We start from the raw sequence: 18,179 nt of genomic DNA, 5'->3' as shown, positions 1-18,179 counted from the left end.
GAACAGTGACATTTGATTTGTAATTCCAAAAAAGTCCTAAAATAAACACAATAAAAACATAAACATGGTGCAGTAGAGCAGTATACACTTGTGTGATATTAATTTTTCCCTGCATGTGATTTACTCAACTCAAACACAGATCATCACAATATACAAAAATAATAAACATTAAAACACTTTCATTTCATTAATTGTATAAAAATAGATGATTGTTACACAATAGGAGAAAAAGCTAATAAAACTCTGCATAATGCAAAATATTGAATTGTTCTCATTCTGCGAGGCTAAAAAGTCACCTTTACTTGTATATTGTTTATTAAGATGTAACATTAAAATTAACGAGTCGTCACTCATTAAAAAGTGAGAATATTGAATAAAACCTGAGATCACAAAACAAACATCTGAGAATATTAAAGAAATATTAGATTATTAAACAAAATCCTGAGAATAAGGAAAGAAATTGGAGAGTTTGAAGGAAACCTGAGAATTTCACATGAAAATCTGAGAATCCGTAATGAAACTTCCAACATACACAGCTCCCTAATAGAGACTGCAACAAAACATTCATTTCAATGATATGTTTTATAGTTAAACACACAGCATGAAACCTAGACGTATATATTGCTTGCATATTGTTTACAAAGACAAGATATTCAGATGAATTGTCAGAAATGTGTTGTAAAAGGAAAGCTGGAAACATTTGGTTCAGTAATAATGGAGCTGATTTAACTCTCCCTAATCTATTTGCTAATAACAAGGTGAGAAAATGAACATGGTTCAGAATGCATGAAATTATTGGAAGTAGAATCAAATCATTGTTTGTGTTTATAAAAGTTGAAATGTAATTTCCTGAGAAAAGGCCTTTGGGGGCGTGTCTCAGTCACATGGTCCCTGTCTTTCTGAGATTTCTCCTCCACCTCATCATATTCTGTAAAATAAACACATTTACCTCTTTAATATCTCCTTTGTATTGGATTAATAGTCATTGTTTTGTAAAACCTTCAAATACAGTAAATGATGCACTATGTAGGATTTCTTTGATCTTTAAACAATAAATGAAGAGAATAGAGGACATTTATCAGATGAGTTTTCTTAATATTAACACAGGCCATGTGTATAAGATGTGATAGAGATGTCCATCAAATTTCACATCATTTTACAAACTGATTCAACTGTAGAAATGCTACAAAACAATAATACATTTTATATAGTATTACATTTCTATTTTCCTGTTAAATGTTTGGAATAAATAGATTCCAGTCCTTACAAGATTGTGTTTATAAAAATGTGGAAGTAAAAGAGCCATAAATATACAGGTCTTATCTAAAGTGTGTAATAAATCTGGCTGCACTTGTTAAATGACAGAACAGAGATTTGTTCTAAAAACAGTCAGCTGATGTTTATATTATATATCACAGGTAATATTTACAGTAGGTCTTATCTAAACTCTTTAATAAATGCACTTGTTAAATGACAGAACAGAGAGAACATTTGTTCTAAAAACTCTTCTGAAAGTTGATATTTATTATATACCATATATAATCTAATCATATATAATCTAATCTTTGACTTTGCTGCCTGTGCACTTATGTACATTACAGAATAAACAAGAAGTCACTCACCTTCTGTCTCTCCTCCATCCTGTTCCTCAGTGATGACATCATCATAATCTTCTGGATTGTCTAATCAACAAATAAATGAAGAAGTAATAAACCAGTGTGTGTGTTGATCTTATAGTAAAATACTGAGTTACTAAGTAGAACACGATGTTTATATGAAAAATAAAGATAACAGAAATAATTTAAATGTATAAACTATTTCATATTAACTTTATACTGATTTTATATTAACACTAAATTAAAATAGGATTCCATGCAAGTGAGGAGCGAAAAGTAACTATTTAAATATATACACTATTAAATTATAAGAGTTTAATGATGTTTTATTGTCTACCAGCTGCTGTAGTGAGAAAAAGGATTAACCAATAGGAACGGTGCATTTTCCCATTAGTGTGTGAAAGCTACTAGCCAGAGACTCCACTATAACCACTGAGATATGGAGGTGAGAGCTGATGAAGTCGCCTGCTGGAGCTTTACTGCAGTAAGAGGAGAAGAAATTATATCACTCTTTATAAGATGGAATTTTAGCCCTTATCTACATGATTATTTATTAATTGATTCATGTTTGTATTATAAATCTATTTTAAGGCAACATTCTTAATTTGTTTAGTTGTAGATTGTGATGTTAAAAACAGCCAATATTTATTTTTTATGTCCTCATCACATTCAGGTTAATTGGAAAACTAATGCATTAATAATTTCAATTAATTTAAAATTTATTCATGAATTAAAACTTTTTATTTCGTGTGACCACTAGGTGCTGTTCACATTGAATTAATAAATGCATAAATGCATTAATTATTTAATGAAGTACATTTTATATAAACTTGTTTTATTATATTACACCTTTTTAATTTACATTATTTTTTATATTTAAATACTTTTCAAATAATAATTAAAATATTTACTATTAATATTTTTATAACTATTAATACTTAATATTAATATTACATGAGTGTCAGTGCTATATGTACATATATGGAGCTCATGTGTATTTCCCTTCCTCTGTTGCAGTACCACTCTGGGCCAGTAGGTGGTACTGCCACGCTTTTCATGTCAATCTTATTTAAGGATTTAAAATTATAACTTGTTGCTTCTTTTCATCAGCATTTTTAAATTTAGTTTGGATTTGCTCAAGTGATACTTTTGTAGAAATTAATAATTATATGATACAGAGAATAGATTAAATAAAAAGCCATTAAATATTATTTAATTAATTATTGTTCAGTGATATTAATGTAGATTTTTAAGTTCCAAAATATTGTTAAATTGCTTAATTCATTATGTAAAATACATTTTGCTGAATTGTTTTAGATGTGGGTGTGGCTTATATTAAATGCAGCTGTAACCCAGTGTTCATAATTAGCCATAAGAAAATGATAGACTGGTTACTAAAATGATGGAAAATAATAATTATATTAAAGTAATATTAAAGAATCCAAACTAATAAAGGTTTTGATTATGACAGTGAAAGATGGAAGTAGACAAATAGACAGACTCTGAAATCCCCCCGTGCAAGCATGTGGTTTGTCCTGAAATCAGTTGTTTCTAAAGATCCCCCCTGTGGTTATTTACTAAATGGTTTGTCCCAGCTGGTTGTCTGTCCCTATTGGGTGAAAGGTCAAAAGAACGCGCGCGCAGCGCTGGAACTTTCTAGACTTGAAGAAGCGAATGGATTTGTGTTTTTTCCCTCACGATTAGGAGCAAATCATAGCAAATTGTTCCTGGAGTTAAATGTGATGACATTTATCTGATGAGTGCAACAGTGAGGGTCTAACATGTTAACAGTCTACTGGTTTGTATTGCTCTAGCGTGGACAGCAGCCTGGAGACTTGCTAGTTGCTAAGCTAATTGTCCGATGCTAAGCCACGTGTTTAATGTCACCGGTGTTAATGATAACATGTGGCATCTATTTTTCTGAGTGATGTACATCTACGTCACATTGTATTACTGTTGTGAATGATTTATATTATTATTATTTAACCTAAGCTTTATGATATTTTATGTTTTTTATTGCATTTTACTTTGTTGTCAGTAGTTCAACCAGTGCCATAAGCCATTGTAATATTTAATTGGTGAATTGATTTTGGGGATTCTGACCATATCTATAGGTCAGGTTTTTAGTCGAGACTGGACCCAGAACCTTTTCGAATTGATTCCTTGGATTACTTTTCCCTGTCATGGATGACGAGCCCATAAGATACTATCAAGTTGATTGATCTTCAAGTGCGGTAGGAAGGATTGTGTCCACACACAATAACGAACCGAATGGAAATTCGTGTGATGATCCAAAGTGAAGCACTAAGACTCTAGTAGACCCGGGCCGGTTTTATTTTCTTTATGTGCGCACTCTTTTATTTATTTATTTATTTATTTTAGTTACATATTGAATGCATCACTAGAGTTCTCTTTAAAAACATTGTGATGTAAATTGCATTCCCTTTGTGATGTTTGTTAACCATACACACCCTTAATTAGTAAATATAAATAGTTAAATTTTACTACTGTGTCCTGGGTTTCTGACTCAGTGCATCACTTAACTCTTGGCTCTTGCCAAATCTAGAACCTTCTGAAGCTGGTCTACTCTAAAGAACGTGATGGTGCCACTTGTGGGCTACACAGCAGGTGGGGCACTAATTCTAATAATTAATTAAAGAAAAATGATATTAAACTATTAGTATTTAAATAAAATACATTTTCGGGCTGTAAGATAAAATGATAGACAGAAGTAATTTTATTAATGACAATTACATTATGTACTTCTGAATTGTTTTAGATGTGGGTGTGACTTGTATCGCAGCAGCATTATGAAAATAAATATATATTATAAGAAAGTGAAAAAAAATAAAGCTTAATTAAACTTTACGTTAAAAAGAAAGTTGTGTGTAATTATTTAAAATGAAATGCATGAATTATTTCCCCACATTCAGAATTGTTGAGTTCTTTTAGATGTGAGTGTGACTTCTGTCAAATGCAGCAGATGAGATGTTGATGTTAATCAGCATTTAGCGTCTCAGCACTGTGAGCTCTTGGAGCTTTACTTTACTACACTTATAGCAAGACTTTTTTGTTGTGTTTGTTTTTCATCAGTTAATGTGGAGCGTCTGCTGTACACGTCCCTGTGAATGAGCTGTTACTATAGAAACCATAATGTAGTGGAACGAGTGCATTAATATAAACCTGTGATTTACAGCTGCAGTATGTCAGAGCTGCTGTTATAGAAAATTAATCAACATCAATCAGAATGCAGAATTCAGCAGCACATTGTTTAAAGTTTATTATAGAAATGTTTAAGGGGATTTTTTTAATAACAGAGAAACTCCCTGACCTGTGGTGATGTTTGTGTTTGTTTCAGCCGTAACTGCATCATCATAGTTCTCGGACACGTCCTCTGTCAGAATGTAGAGATAAAAGCTATTAAATCCACATGAATGTCATTAATGATCGTTTGGATGCTTGTGGATGCAACACTGTCACATTATTATCATACCTGTCAGTATAACTGACTTCTGATCAGCTGTAATGGCCTCATCATAATTCTCAGCTTCATCCTCTACACCAAAACACAGAGATTTAAAGAGATTTAAAGTTTACTGAAGTGGCAGTTTGTACACTGTGGATTTGATGACACAATGTGAAATGACATCGTATACATGTCAAAAATTTCACTACACACAAACCAATAAACACACTGATCTGCAGTCTGTGTGTGTGTGTGTGCTCTCTAAAACAAATCCCAAAACAGAAGCACACCCTCCACGTTATCAGCGATGGGTCCAGCAGTGACGGCATCATCGTAGTCCTCTGGTGGCTCAACTCTTCCTGTATCACCTAAATGAAATAAAAGCAGAGGCTCTGTACAAACAGCTCCATCACATTCTGACCTCATGGTTTAATGTCAAGTCACTCAATTTATCTGATCAGTTAACAACTGCACCCACTTATGAAGTCACTGGTGTCGATGACATCATCATAATACTCAGCCTTTTCTCCAATCCCAGACTTTACTGGAAAAAGAAGAGTTTGTGTGTTTGGGCTTTTAAACACATTTATACTCAATAAAATCCTCATCCAAAGAAGCTTTGATAAATGTGATGAGAGGGATTTCAGAAGCTTAAAGTAAGATAAGGTTGATTGTGAGATCTCATGTGTCAGCATTAAAACACTGGAGCTACTGTAATTCTTCTATACAATACATCATAATCACGTCTCAGAAAGGACACATTTAGTCATTTCTCATCTTTAATTGCAATTCGAATATCTTTCAGTTAATGGAGTCAGACAAACTCACACTCTGGCCTTTTTTACCTGAGAGAAGCTCATCATCCACATGCTCATACCCAGAATGCTGTTCTTCAGAGAGGAGACTTCCTGTTAGAGGAGAGCAGGACAGGCATCAGACACACACACACAGACTCATAAACTCTATTTCAGGAAACACACATTTCGTATGATCTGTCAAATGAGGTATACGTCACATAAACACACACACACACACACAAGTCGGGCGGGGGGTGGATGCACCTGCACAGGAAAGCCTGCACGACTGCATGCACACTCACACACACTCGCACACAGAGGCCTTTTTCAGACGTATGATATTTAACATTTGGAGTTTTATCAGTTCATAACAGACAGTCTTTCTGTCCAGTGGCCACATTGGCAGATAATTATCTCTCTATTTATCTCTTTCTTTCTTTCTGGCGGTGCTGAAGGTGAGTTCCCCCAGGACACCATACACACTAGAACCTCCACTGTTTCTGTAATTCAGACACACCTCACCTTTATGTAAATGTTCCTCACGGTTTCATTCGGACATGCCTCGAGACCGCGCGGTAAAACACACAGTACCAGCGTGATCTTTGCCATTCTCGTGAGATTCTATTGTACAAGTGAGGTCTAACAAAATTCATCAAAAACTATCCATACAACCAGCCTGGGTCGGAAATATTCTAAAGCAAAAATCCAACAATCAAAACGGCACTATGGGGGAACTAGAGTGTGTTTATCTGGGATTTTACATTTATACTGTAACTGGAGAGAGAGAGAGAGAGAGAGTGTGTGAGAGAGAGAGAGAGTGTGTGTGTGTGTGTGTCTGAGAGAGAGAGAGAGAGAGAGAGAGAGATTGATTGTGTGTGTGTGTGTGTGTGTGTGTGTGTGTAAGAAAGAGAGAGAGGTTTGAGGTTTTAAACACACTTTAGTGTGAAACAATAAAGATAAACTTACTTTACGTTTTTTCTTATATATACATATATACACACATATACACACACACACACACACACACACACATATATATATATATATATATATATATATACACACAGGGGCTTGCAAAAGTATTCGGCCCCCTTGAACTTTTCCACATTTTGTCACATTACAGCCACAAACATGAATTAATTTTATTGGAATTCCACGTGAAAGACCAATACAAAGTGGTGTACACATGAGAAGTGGAACGAAAATCATACATGATTCCAAACATTTTTTACAAATAAATAACTGAAAAGTGGAGTGTGCCTTATTATTCAGCCCCCTGAGTCAATACTTTGTAGAACCACCTTTTGCTGCAATTACAGCTGCCAGTCTTTTAGGGTATGTCTCTACCAGCTTTGCACATCTAGGGACTGAAATCCTTGCCCATTCTTCTTTGCAAAACAGCTCCAGCTCAGTCAGATTAGATTGACAATGTTTGTGAACAGCAGTTTTCAGATCTAGCCACAGATTCTCGATTGGATTTAGATCAGGACTTTGACTGGGCCATTCTAACACATGGATATGTTTTGTTTTAAACCATTCCATTGTTGCCCTGGCTTTATCTTTAGGGTCGTTGTCCTGCTGGAAGGTGAACCTCCGCCCCAGTCTCAAGTCTTTTGCAGACTCCGAGAGGTTTTCTTTCAAGATTGCCCTGTATTTGGCTCCATCCATCTTCCCATCAACTCTGACCAGCTGTCCCTGCTGAAGAGAAGCACCCCAGAGCATGATGCTGCCACCACCATATTTGACAGTTCAGAGTGATGTGCAGTGTTAGTTTTACGCCAGTGTTAGTTTTTTTGGCCAAAAAGTTCCATTTTGGTCTCATCTGACCAGAGCACCTTCTTCCACATGTTTGCTGTGTCCCCCACATGGCTTGTGGCAAACTGCAAACGGGACTTCTTATGGTTTTCTGTTAACAATGGCTTTCTTCTTGCCACTCTGCCATTGTGCAGTGCACGACTAATAGTTGTCCTATAGACAGAGTCCCCCACCTGAGCTGTAGACCTCTGCAGCTCGTCCAGAGTCACCATGGGCCTCTTGGCTGCATTTCTGATCAGCGCTCTCCTTGTTTGACCTGTGAGTTTAGGTGGACGGCCTTGTCTTGGTAGGTTTACAGTTGTGCCATACTCCTTCCATTTCTGAATGATCGCTTGAACAGTGCTCCGTAGGATGTTCAAGGCTTTGGAAATCTTTTTGTAGTCTAAGCCTGCTTTAAATTTCTCAATAACTTTATCCCTGACCTGTCTGGTGTTTCCTTTGGACTTCATGGTGTTGTTGCTCCCAATATTCTCTAAGACAACCTCTGAGGCCGTCACAGAGCAGCTGTATTTGTACTGACATTAGATTACACACAGGTGCAATGTCTATGGGCAAATGACTGCACTCAGACCAAAGGAGGCTGAATAATTACGCACACCCCACTTTGCAGTTATTTATTTGTAAAAAATGTTTGGAATCATGTATGATTTTCGTTCCACTTCTCACGTGTACGTGTGTGTATATACTATACACACACAAAGTCAACATGCATACATTACGTACACACTGACTCACACATACACTATTTACATATTTACAATTTTTTATTTTTTTATATAGAAACACCCACTAAACCCCCCTTCCCACTTCCCTACTATTAACATTTTTTTTTTTCAGTTTTTTTTCTTTGTCCATTAATTTACTGTTTTATTTACAGTTTGTGGTTTGGTTTCAGCTGTTGTCTATTTTTTCTTCTTTTTAAGTGACGGTTTGTTTGTTGTTACCTGTTGTGTTCATTTTTTTTCAGTTCTTTTAACATTTTTACTACCCGTTTCCTCTCAGTTTTGGACAGCTGTAAGAACAGGTTCACCTGCTCTTCTTTGTCTACAGGTGTGTGTGCGGTGCTGCAGCCGGCCTCCTCACTCTCCTGTACCGCGGTGCTCTGAGTCTGACTGTGGGTTTTTCGCTCATTCGTCGGTTCTGTGCCGGACGTCTCCTCCCGTTTTCTCCTCGGTTTTGTGTCTTTGGGTGTCTGTGGTGGTGTGTTGGTCTGCGGCTGCTGTGTTTCCTTGCGGATGTTGGGGGCGTGGTCACTGTCAGCACTGAACACTGTACTGGCACCAGGTTCTGTGCTTGCGCTGTGTTCAGTGGTACCGGTGTTAAGTTCAGCGCCGAGCACGGGGTGTGTCTCAGTGCTGCCGGTGTGTTCGGGACTGACCTGTTCAGGTGTGTCGACGAGGCCCACCTCAGGCACGGACTCCTCGGTGCTCCCCCGCCGGCTGTCCTCACGCTGCTGCCGCTGTTTCCCGGCGGTGTCGCCCCGTGAGCTCCCCAGCTGCACGGCTCCGTGCGGGCAGCTCAGCCTTTTGTGACCGATGTCCCCGCACTCGAAACACCTCAGCCGCTCTATGGTGGCGAAGACGGTGTAACTGTTGTTCCTGTCTTTAACTTTAAAATTAACGTTCAGCGGACCCTCGTGATCGTTTAAAACCATTAGGACTTGCCTACGCAAAGACAGGGTTCACACTCGAGCTTTTACACCCGAGCGGGATGGGCTTCATGGGGCCGGTCAACTTCCCAAAGCGCGCCCGCTCCCTCAGGATCTGCTCGTTCTTGATGAACGAAGGGACGTTGGAGATCACCACTCAGGTTGCTGGCACAGACAGAGGGGTGACCTGGACCATGACATCTCTAACTCGTATCCCGTTTTTTGTTGCCGTGGTTACGAGTGTTTTTTTGGTCAGGAAGACCACCACTGCTTTATTTATTCGGGAGGCAGACTAGATATTCTGGCACCCGATCTGCTCCCTCATCACTAGCAGAACTTCCTCCAGCAGTACACCGTCTTCCACAACACACCTGATGCCATTCTGGAGAGACAAAGTCTCGCCTCCGGCCTCAGAAGCCATGGTGCCTCAGTCACTCTCTCTCACTATAATCTTTTAACTTTTTTTTTGTTTTTTTAACTAATAACATGAACAAAAAATTAATACATAAATAAATAAACTCGACAGTATATTGCAAAAAACTTGGCAGGACGCCAGACAGCCTTCCGCACGCTCACTCACACCCAGCGCATGCGCGGAGAGAGAGAGAGAGAGAGTGTGTGTGTGTGTGAGTGAGACTTTACAATGTCCTGAGTAAAAGTCAGATCAGATTTCTCCCAAACTGCCACACAGCTGATCACATTTACACCCTTAACACACTCACCCAAAAATATGTTATTTAAAATAACTCTAAAATATTGGCCTGTTTTATTGATTTCCGAGTCTTTTGACATCATTAGACAACGAGGCCTGTTCTATAAAGGGGTAGAGAGTGGAGTAGGGGGGAAATCATATGATCTCATTAAGTCCATGTACACAGGAGACGAGTGTGGAATAAGAATTAGCAACAAACAAACACATTTCATCTCTCAGGAGCGCGGAGTGCCACAGGGCTGTAGTTTAAGTCCAACATTATTCAAAATATATATAAACGAATTGTCCTCTGTCCTAGAGCGGTCTGCGGCGCCCGGTCTCACTCTACACGTCTCAGAGATTAAACTCCTGCTGTACAAAGACGACCTGGTCCTGCTGTCCCCCGGCGCTCAGGGACTACAGGACAACCTGGACCTGCTGCAGCAGTCCTGTCAGACCTGGACCCTGACGCTCAACCTCAGCAAGACTGAAACTGTCATCTTCCAAAAAGATCCAGCTCTCAGGGAACAAAACACTCATTTAAACTACACACACACACACGAGACTGAACTTTATAGTAACAAAACATTTACATATAATTCTGTAACATTAAAAGACAAACATTTGTAGAAATTCCAATTAGAATTTGGCTCAAAATATTTGAATCAGTGATTGAACCCATGAAGTGTGGGTCTCACTCACACAGCACCAAGTCCACACATGGGACAAACACACAATCGAGACACTGCATGCAGAATGATTTTAATAGAAACACCAGGAATAACACGTGCAGGGCAGAATTAGGCCGAGATCAGTTACTGATAAAAATACACTAAAGGGACATTAAATTCTGGAAACATCTAAAAGAGAGCGAGCCACGCCCACTCCATTATAAAGCTCTGCCGTACCAAGAGTCGAGCAAAGATACCATCATCAGTCCCCTCGTCCAACTGGTCCTGAGTCCCTGCACCACAACACAACACACACTAATACACACTAACACACACGGAGTAAGGCAGAGAGAAGGGGGATGAGTGACAGCTACCCGGGGTGACATCCTGTCAGCGGCGGCACTGATCTGAATGCTCAGGATGGTGATAACATTTGCATGATCAGTTTTCTATCACTCTTTTGCGTGCCACATATTTTCATGTCACCGTGTGGGACATTAATCTCCAGCCCTGATTCTAGTTTGTGAACGAGGCAGGGGACTGACTGAAGCTCTCCCACTCAGTTGTACGAGATGGGGAGGGAGCGGATGAGATGGACATCACCTCAGGTCTCCTGCAGGAACCCCGGGGCACGTGCCCCAGTAACATCTCACATTCAACTTTTAACAAGATCCTAGATTTGGATTCAGTGGATTCATTTAGACTGATAATAATGTGAAGGATCTTTTTATCCACAATGTCAAAGCAACACGGTTTAACTCACAATACAAGCTGAGACGCACCATGTGATCAGGTCGTTACACCACAGCGTGTGTGTGTGTGTGTGTGTTCACTTAATCATATATCTGTGCTTAAAACAAGTATTGATTCATCACACGACAGGACTAAAGTAAGTTTAATAAATAATGATAATAATAATAATAATAATAATAATAATAATGCAGCTGTCATCACTTTATGAGTGTAATATCATGTATGTAATAAAATAGACTTTAATCACACTTGTGTTTATTAACTTGTGTTATTATTCTGCTTGACTACATAAAATTGCATTTTTTATATAAAGGTTATGATAATTATTTTGTTTTCTTTCAAATGATTGAAAAAGTTAGAAAAGTTTTAAAGCAAGAGTGTTTTTATTTATTAATAATTTTTTGTCAGCGTTCTGAAGGGGAGATTTGCCACACACACTAGATCTGGCACTGAGACAGAATTCTGCTGATAAACATCTATTAACAGTTCTGATTTAGTGCAAGTGTGTGTGTGTGTGTGTGTGTGTGTGTGTGTGTGAGTGTGTAAGCTTTCCTGTGCAGGTGCATCCCCCTCTATCTGCCTTACGCCCGTTCTATGAGTGTGTGCGTGTGCGTGTGTGTGTACATAATATAATAATACAACAGTAAATACTCACAGTATTGTGAATGATCTGAGATTAATGAGATTAATTGACCTACAATGTGACATAAAAAGTCTGATGTGCAAATGAGTGACAGAAAACTGTTTGTGTAAATGTTATCATCCCTCTACATTTTTATTATTCTTTTCGCCACACACTCTGTCCTGCCACCCTGTAAGATGCCCCCCTGCCCATGACTGCCCATGTCACCAATATCTAAATCCTCCACTGACCACATGTACTCTAACTGCACATTTCCTCTCACACTCATTTCACTTATTTTTATTAATATTTTTGTAAATAAATGAATCAGACTGGATTTGGGGTAAAATCCTGCTTTAATCACTGAGTTTGCATTGAGGGGTGTATTTAGTATTGAGTGATTTGATCATTTGCATGCAGTGAATTTCAGCTCCAAGTTTAAATGGAATACAATAAGTGTGATGTAGAACAGTCCACATATCACTCACCTCTTTGAGTGGAGCTCGTGATTCTTCTAGTGATGTATCTGTGGTTGATCTCCTCATAGACTGCCTCAGGCTGAGTCTTACGCCTCGTCTTAGAGACAACTGGGAGTGCAGAATAATAATAATAATAATAATAATAATAATAACTGGTGTTGTAGAGAAAATAAACTGTGTGAATGTGTGGTACCTCTCCTGAGCACTCTGTTCTGGTAAAACAGTACCACCAGAAGCACTAAGGCCAGGAAGAGCAGCGTTCCTAACACAAAGAGAACCAGTGGAGGGGTGGGTGGGGTATTTGGAGCGCCTCTTCCTGAAGTCAAAAACACAGAAGAGGATCTTGATAAGAAAAAAAATGGTGAACAGTATCAAATATTGTATTGTAACAAATATACATACCTGATGTGGTGGTGGTGGTTGTAGTGGTGGTGCTGGTGGTGGTGGGTGTAGTAGTGGACACTGTGGATATGTCTGTATTTGCAAAAAAAAAAAAAAAAACTAATGCATTAAAAATAAACTCACTAGATCAGATTCCTGACATGCTGAGCTAACATCAAGCTAACATCTTAGATTATGAATAAAAGTTATCAAGTCTGAACCCTGTGAGAAAAGTGTAGTGAGTGGAGAGAGAAAGCTGAAAAGTTAGCACACCCCTCTGACCTGCACAGGTGACTTCAGCATGAGAGCAGTCAGTGTGTTTCTTCAGGGAATGATGACAGTCCCACAGGTGAATCTCATCCCCTCGACACTTCACTCTGTTCAGCCAGATAGTCCCTTCACCAGGACCAAAGCTAACATTCCTATCAGCACTCAGCGCCGAGCCACAGCCCAGCTGTCTGCACACCACCTGAGCGTTCCTGATGTTCCACTGATCATCACAAACGGAGCCCCACGTAGCGTTATGATACACCTCCTACCTCCCAGAGCAGCTTCCCTTTCCTCCACTCAGCCTGAGAGACCAGTGCTCTACATCACACACATCACACATGGGGCAAGTTTAACAAAAACTGGTTGTATAAAGATTTTTATACCACCAAATTACAAACATCCTGAAAATATAAACTGTTAAAAATTCATTAATTGGTCACTGAATAAAATGATTTAAATCAGGAAGATGAGCTTTGGGTTCTGTTTACTGCTTTTATCTCTGTTGCTTTGATTTTCATGAACTGTGATGAAGAGTAATGACCTCAGGATGATTCAATAAAGTTCTCAGCAAATGATTTTATGGATACAGGAGGAAATCCATTCTTACAATGAGTAATTAAATTGAATGTAAATGAAGAACAGCACTAAAAGCTTTTCCTTATGTTTCCTTACTTGAGCAGTGTTTCTGAGAGGGAAGTGAAGAGCACTTTTCTTGTGTATGTAGAGACTTTTTATCATCTGCAGTAATAAAATACACACATTAATGAAATGTTACACAGCAGGTTTATCTCTCAGAGCAGACTTTTATCAGACTTTTAACTTCATATCTCAGTAACATTAGTTAAACACTATTCACAATGAAACACTGCAGTTTATATCAATGTACAGAACCAGAGAAGTCTGACTCCACCCACCTGTGCAGGTAATATGAGCCACTTCATCACTATTATCACATGTGTTCTGTCCCCAGGGTGAAGATGGACACTGCCACAGATTAGAGTCGTGTTTCCTACACTTCAGATAATCCAGCCAGTTAGGAGCAGATTTGACTCTTGCTTCAGTGTTTGACACACTGCCATGTCTTCCACAGTTCAGCTCTCGACACACCATGTTTACTGTCTCATCATCCATCTGATTGTGACACACATTACCCCAGGTTCCATTGTAGAACACTTCCAGATTCCCCTTACAGCCCTCTGTGAGTCGTATCTCTTTAAACTCTGGGAGAAACAAAACAACTTATTAACTTGTCCATATTTAACATGTAACAGGTTGAATCTCAGTCATCACACTGTACCTGAGCACACGACTCCTACGTCCTCCTGGTGTCCACATTCCCCCTCTTCACACAGCTGAGACCTGCAGTTCCACAGGGACATCTCGTTCCCCTCACACTCCACCTCATTCAGCCATATGGACCCAGTTCCAGGACCAAACCAGGCTGGTATGTGGGTACTGAGGGCCACTCCACACTGCAGCTGTCTGCACACCACCTGCGCATCCTCAATATCCCACGAGTCATCACACACTGTCCCCCACGAGCCGCTGTGGAAAACCTCCAGCCTTCCTGCACAGTCTCCCCCAGAACCAACCAGCCTGATGGAGCTGATGGCACGGTTCAAGATACCTGTGGTATGACCCAAAATATTCAAAATAAAAAGTCTAAATAATTTTGCTATTTCACCAATTTTATATAATTACTCCATATTTAATAGAAAATGAAAAATACCTGCTTACCTGAGCAGGTGATGTACAGCTGTTCCCCAGAGCTGCAGTTGACAGGTTGTGCACTGCTGCAGTTCCCCAGATGAGCTTCACTCCCAGAGCAGCTGAAACCCGTTACACACATGTGTTTGTGTTCAGTGGTGGATGGAGAGGAGCGGTAGTTCAGCACAGAGCCACAGCCCAGCTGTCTGCAGAGCACAGACGCCTCAGACAGACTCCACAAGTCCAGGAGAACTCTCCTCCAGTCCTGCCTGAAATAAATCTCCACCTCCCCCTGACACTCGCTCCCTCCAGACAACCGCACTCGCCCCTCATGAAACGCCATGGATGATCCTGAAGCAGAAGAACATCATTTAAATATTCTAATGAACACTGAGTTTATTCACTAACGTGGTGTAGGTGAGGTTAATATCTCACCATTACAGATGACTCCAGCATCGTGTTTATGAGAACATACAGCTCGACTCCATGATGAGATGTCACATTGTGAAAGGTGTGTCTCATTCCCCTGACAATCAAACACATCAGCCCAGATGTGGCCACTCCCCTCCCCATACCAGTCTACCACAGCCACAGCACTCCCACAATGCAGCTGTGCACAGAGAACATCTGCAGCTCTCATATCCCAGCTTACAGCACAAACTGTGCCCCAGTCACTGAGGTACTGGAGCTCCACTCGACCAGAACAGTAGTCAGAACCGTTCACCAACCGCGCCTCTGTGTGACCTAAACAAGCAGCCGAGAGCTCAGTGAAAGAGGAACATTAACACAAAACACCATAAAGTTTGATTGACAGGTATGTGGTCTCTATTTAAACAGAAGGTAAATCATGGTACTTAACCAGAACATATTAATCCCACATCGTTGTCATGGGAGCAGGGTGAGGGTTTTGGTGAAGATATTGTTGGACAGAAGGTAATGTCAGATTCATTTCCTATACACCGAAGCTTCTCTGTCCACACCTGACCCTCCCCTCGGCCAAAAGCAGCTGATCCCAGCACCTTCACAGGAATCCCACAGCCCAGCTCTCGACACACAACCTCTGCATCCTGCTGGTCAAAGTCAGCATCACACACTGTGGACCAGGAACCTCCATGAAGCACCTCCACTCTCCCAGAGCACTGATGAGGACCAGCACTGAGTCTCACATTTTTACCTGGAATTTATTTAATTGTGTAAATATTGTGCATGTTTTCACCATAACAGTACCATCTGTTTGCTGTACCATCTACAGTAGCTTTGATCTTTAACCTGGACAGAACTTGTGAGCCTTTACTAACTGACATAATCTTTCTTAAGTATCTTATTTTTTTTATTTTTATTTTACTTCTAATAATTATTATAGTTACGTTGCCCCACTCCTACTTTTTAACTTCAATGTGAGCTGGGTTTTGGATGCCTAGACTTGGACTAGACTTGATTGCTTTGACCCTGTTCCCATGGAGACTAATTTTATCAGTGTATTAGTGGTGTAGTGTTTCTTCTCCACCACTCTGCATTCAGCACTCACTGACTCCTGCTTCAGTATAATTACAGGTGAACTTTAAATATGGAACAAATATCTTTAGTTTAGTGTAATGTTATGTATCTTATTGATCGGTGGCCTCAGTTTTTTTGTGGTTCAGTGAGAACGTAACCATCATGTTCAATAAAACTGGCAATTTTTTTTTTTTTCCCCTGAACACAGTTGTTTAAATGATATTTTAAGAAATCTAAGAGACTCTTCTAAGCATCTTGATTTAAACCCATTTCTCTGTTCACTACATCACCATCATCATGACTTGCCAAGTGACTGAGATGTATTTTAGATTCATTTCTGTAAAAAAAAAACTGTTATTACTGTAATTCTAGTCAACTTTCTTCATTACTAATAATATTTCTTTATTACTAATAAAATATTAAATATAAAATATCAGAGGTTTTATTGTAGGGTCTATTAAATATAAAATGTTTATTATAAACGAGTCCTCACTGTATATTTGTAAACATATTTAACAGTCACAGTTACCTGCATATGTAAATGATCATTTAGACCCAAATTAGTGAGTATTTGTCCTCCTCCACTTTACCATACAGATAAAAACCTGAACCTAGGCCTCAGTCTCTGTGCCACCCCAAAGTGAGTGCTGGGCCCAGCCTGGCCACCCCTATGAAAAAAGTCTGGCTCTGCCACTGCCTGTCATAATGAACCTCCTGCAAATGGACCCTTACTCAGGCTCAGTCAGCTCTTTGGTAGAGTCGCACCAGGCTTTACATTTAAATAAAGACAAAATGGAATTCAAATAATGTCTGGATAGAATTACAGTTAAATCATGCTGATAATCTAACTCATTGTTTTTATTCCCGAAATTCAGTAGTTTACCTGAGCAGGTGACTCCAGCATCACGACCATGATCACAGCCATAACGTTCCCCTCTACCTGCTGAGCTACAGCTCTTCAGTGTCGACTCTGATCCTCTACAGCTCACATAATACATCCAGATTGGTCCTGATCCTTGTCCAAAGTGAGCACTGACAGGTGCATTTACAGCCTCCCCACAGTGCAGCTCTCTACACACCACTGCAGCATCGTTCATATCCCATCCATAATCACACACTGTTCCCCACTGTTCCCCCTGAAGAACCTCCACTCTCCCAGCACAGCGACTTCCACCATTCACCAACCTCACACTGTCTGAGAGAGAGAGAGAGAGAGAGGTTATTATCTTACACACACACACATACTCACACACACACACAGGTTTGCTCCGTCACTTTCTTAGACAATTACTTTTATAATTGTACACACATAAACACCAAAACACACACACACACACACACATACAAACACACACAACCTCTCATTTACACACACACCCTCACACAGATATTTGTTTCCCATTCTCTCTCTCTCTCTCTCTCTCTCTCTCTCTCTCTCTCTCACACACACACACACACACACACACACACACACACATTATTATTATTATTATTAGTGTCTATGTGTTTCTGACATGTTGGTGTTATATCTTTCACTCTGATGTTAAAGTTGCACTGAGTAAATACAGCTGGATAAAACTACAACTGTGTCGGTCGTCATTTCAGGCTGAACAACAACATGTCATTAGATTAAAGGAGGAGTGTGTGTGTGTGTGTGTGTGTGTGTGTGTGTGTGTGTGTGTAAATGAGAGGTTGTGTGTGTTTGTGTGTGTGTGTGTGTTTGTGTGAGAGAGAGTGAGAGAGTGTGTGTGTGTGTGTGTGTGTGT

The 18,179-nt window shown here is 39.6% G+C and overlaps 1 protein-coding gene across 1 annotated transcript in view; it reads right to left on the bottom strand.

Annotated features, from left to right (window-relative positions):
* Positions 1 to 338: 338 nt before the first annotated feature.
* The window catches only part of LOC128534666 (deleted in malignant brain tumors 1 protein-like), a 125,825-nt gene continuing 107,984 nt past the window's right edge, over positions 339 to 18,179 (bottom strand). Inside the window, 18 exon segments of the mRNA XM_053509112.1 lie at positions 339 to 928; positions 1,623 to 1,682; positions 4,948 to 5,010; positions 5,110 to 5,172; positions 5,373 to 5,450; positions 5,561 to 5,626; positions 5,928 to 5,990; positions 12,568 to 12,666; positions 12,752 to 12,874; positions 12,994 to 13,032; positions 13,222 to 13,527; positions 13,882 to 13,947; positions 14,115 to 14,429; positions 14,507 to 14,836; positions 14,947 to 15,267; positions 15,352 to 15,660; positions 15,776 to 16,090; positions 17,297 to 17,608. Of these exon segments, the coding sequence (XP_053365087.1) occupies positions 813 to 928; positions 1,623 to 1,682; positions 4,948 to 5,010; positions 5,110 to 5,172; positions 5,373 to 5,450; positions 5,561 to 5,626; positions 5,928 to 5,990; positions 12,568 to 12,666; positions 12,752 to 12,874; positions 12,994 to 13,032; positions 13,222 to 13,527; positions 13,882 to 13,947; positions 14,115 to 14,429; positions 14,507 to 14,836; positions 14,947 to 15,267; positions 15,352 to 15,660; positions 15,776 to 16,090; positions 17,297 to 17,608 (3,044 nt within the window). The 3' untranslated portion in view covers positions 339 to 812.

This window comes from Clarias gariepinus, chromosome 12 (assembly GCF_024256425.1).
Source record: "Clarias gariepinus isolate MV-2021 ecotype Netherlands chromosome 12, CGAR_prim_01v2, whole genome shotgun sequence".
Lineage (NCBI taxonomy): Eukaryota > Metazoa > Chordata > Actinopteri > Siluriformes > Clariidae > Clarias > Clarias gariepinus.
Note: the sequence above shows the minus strand (reverse complement) of the source record. Positions and strands in the feature narration are given on the sequence as shown.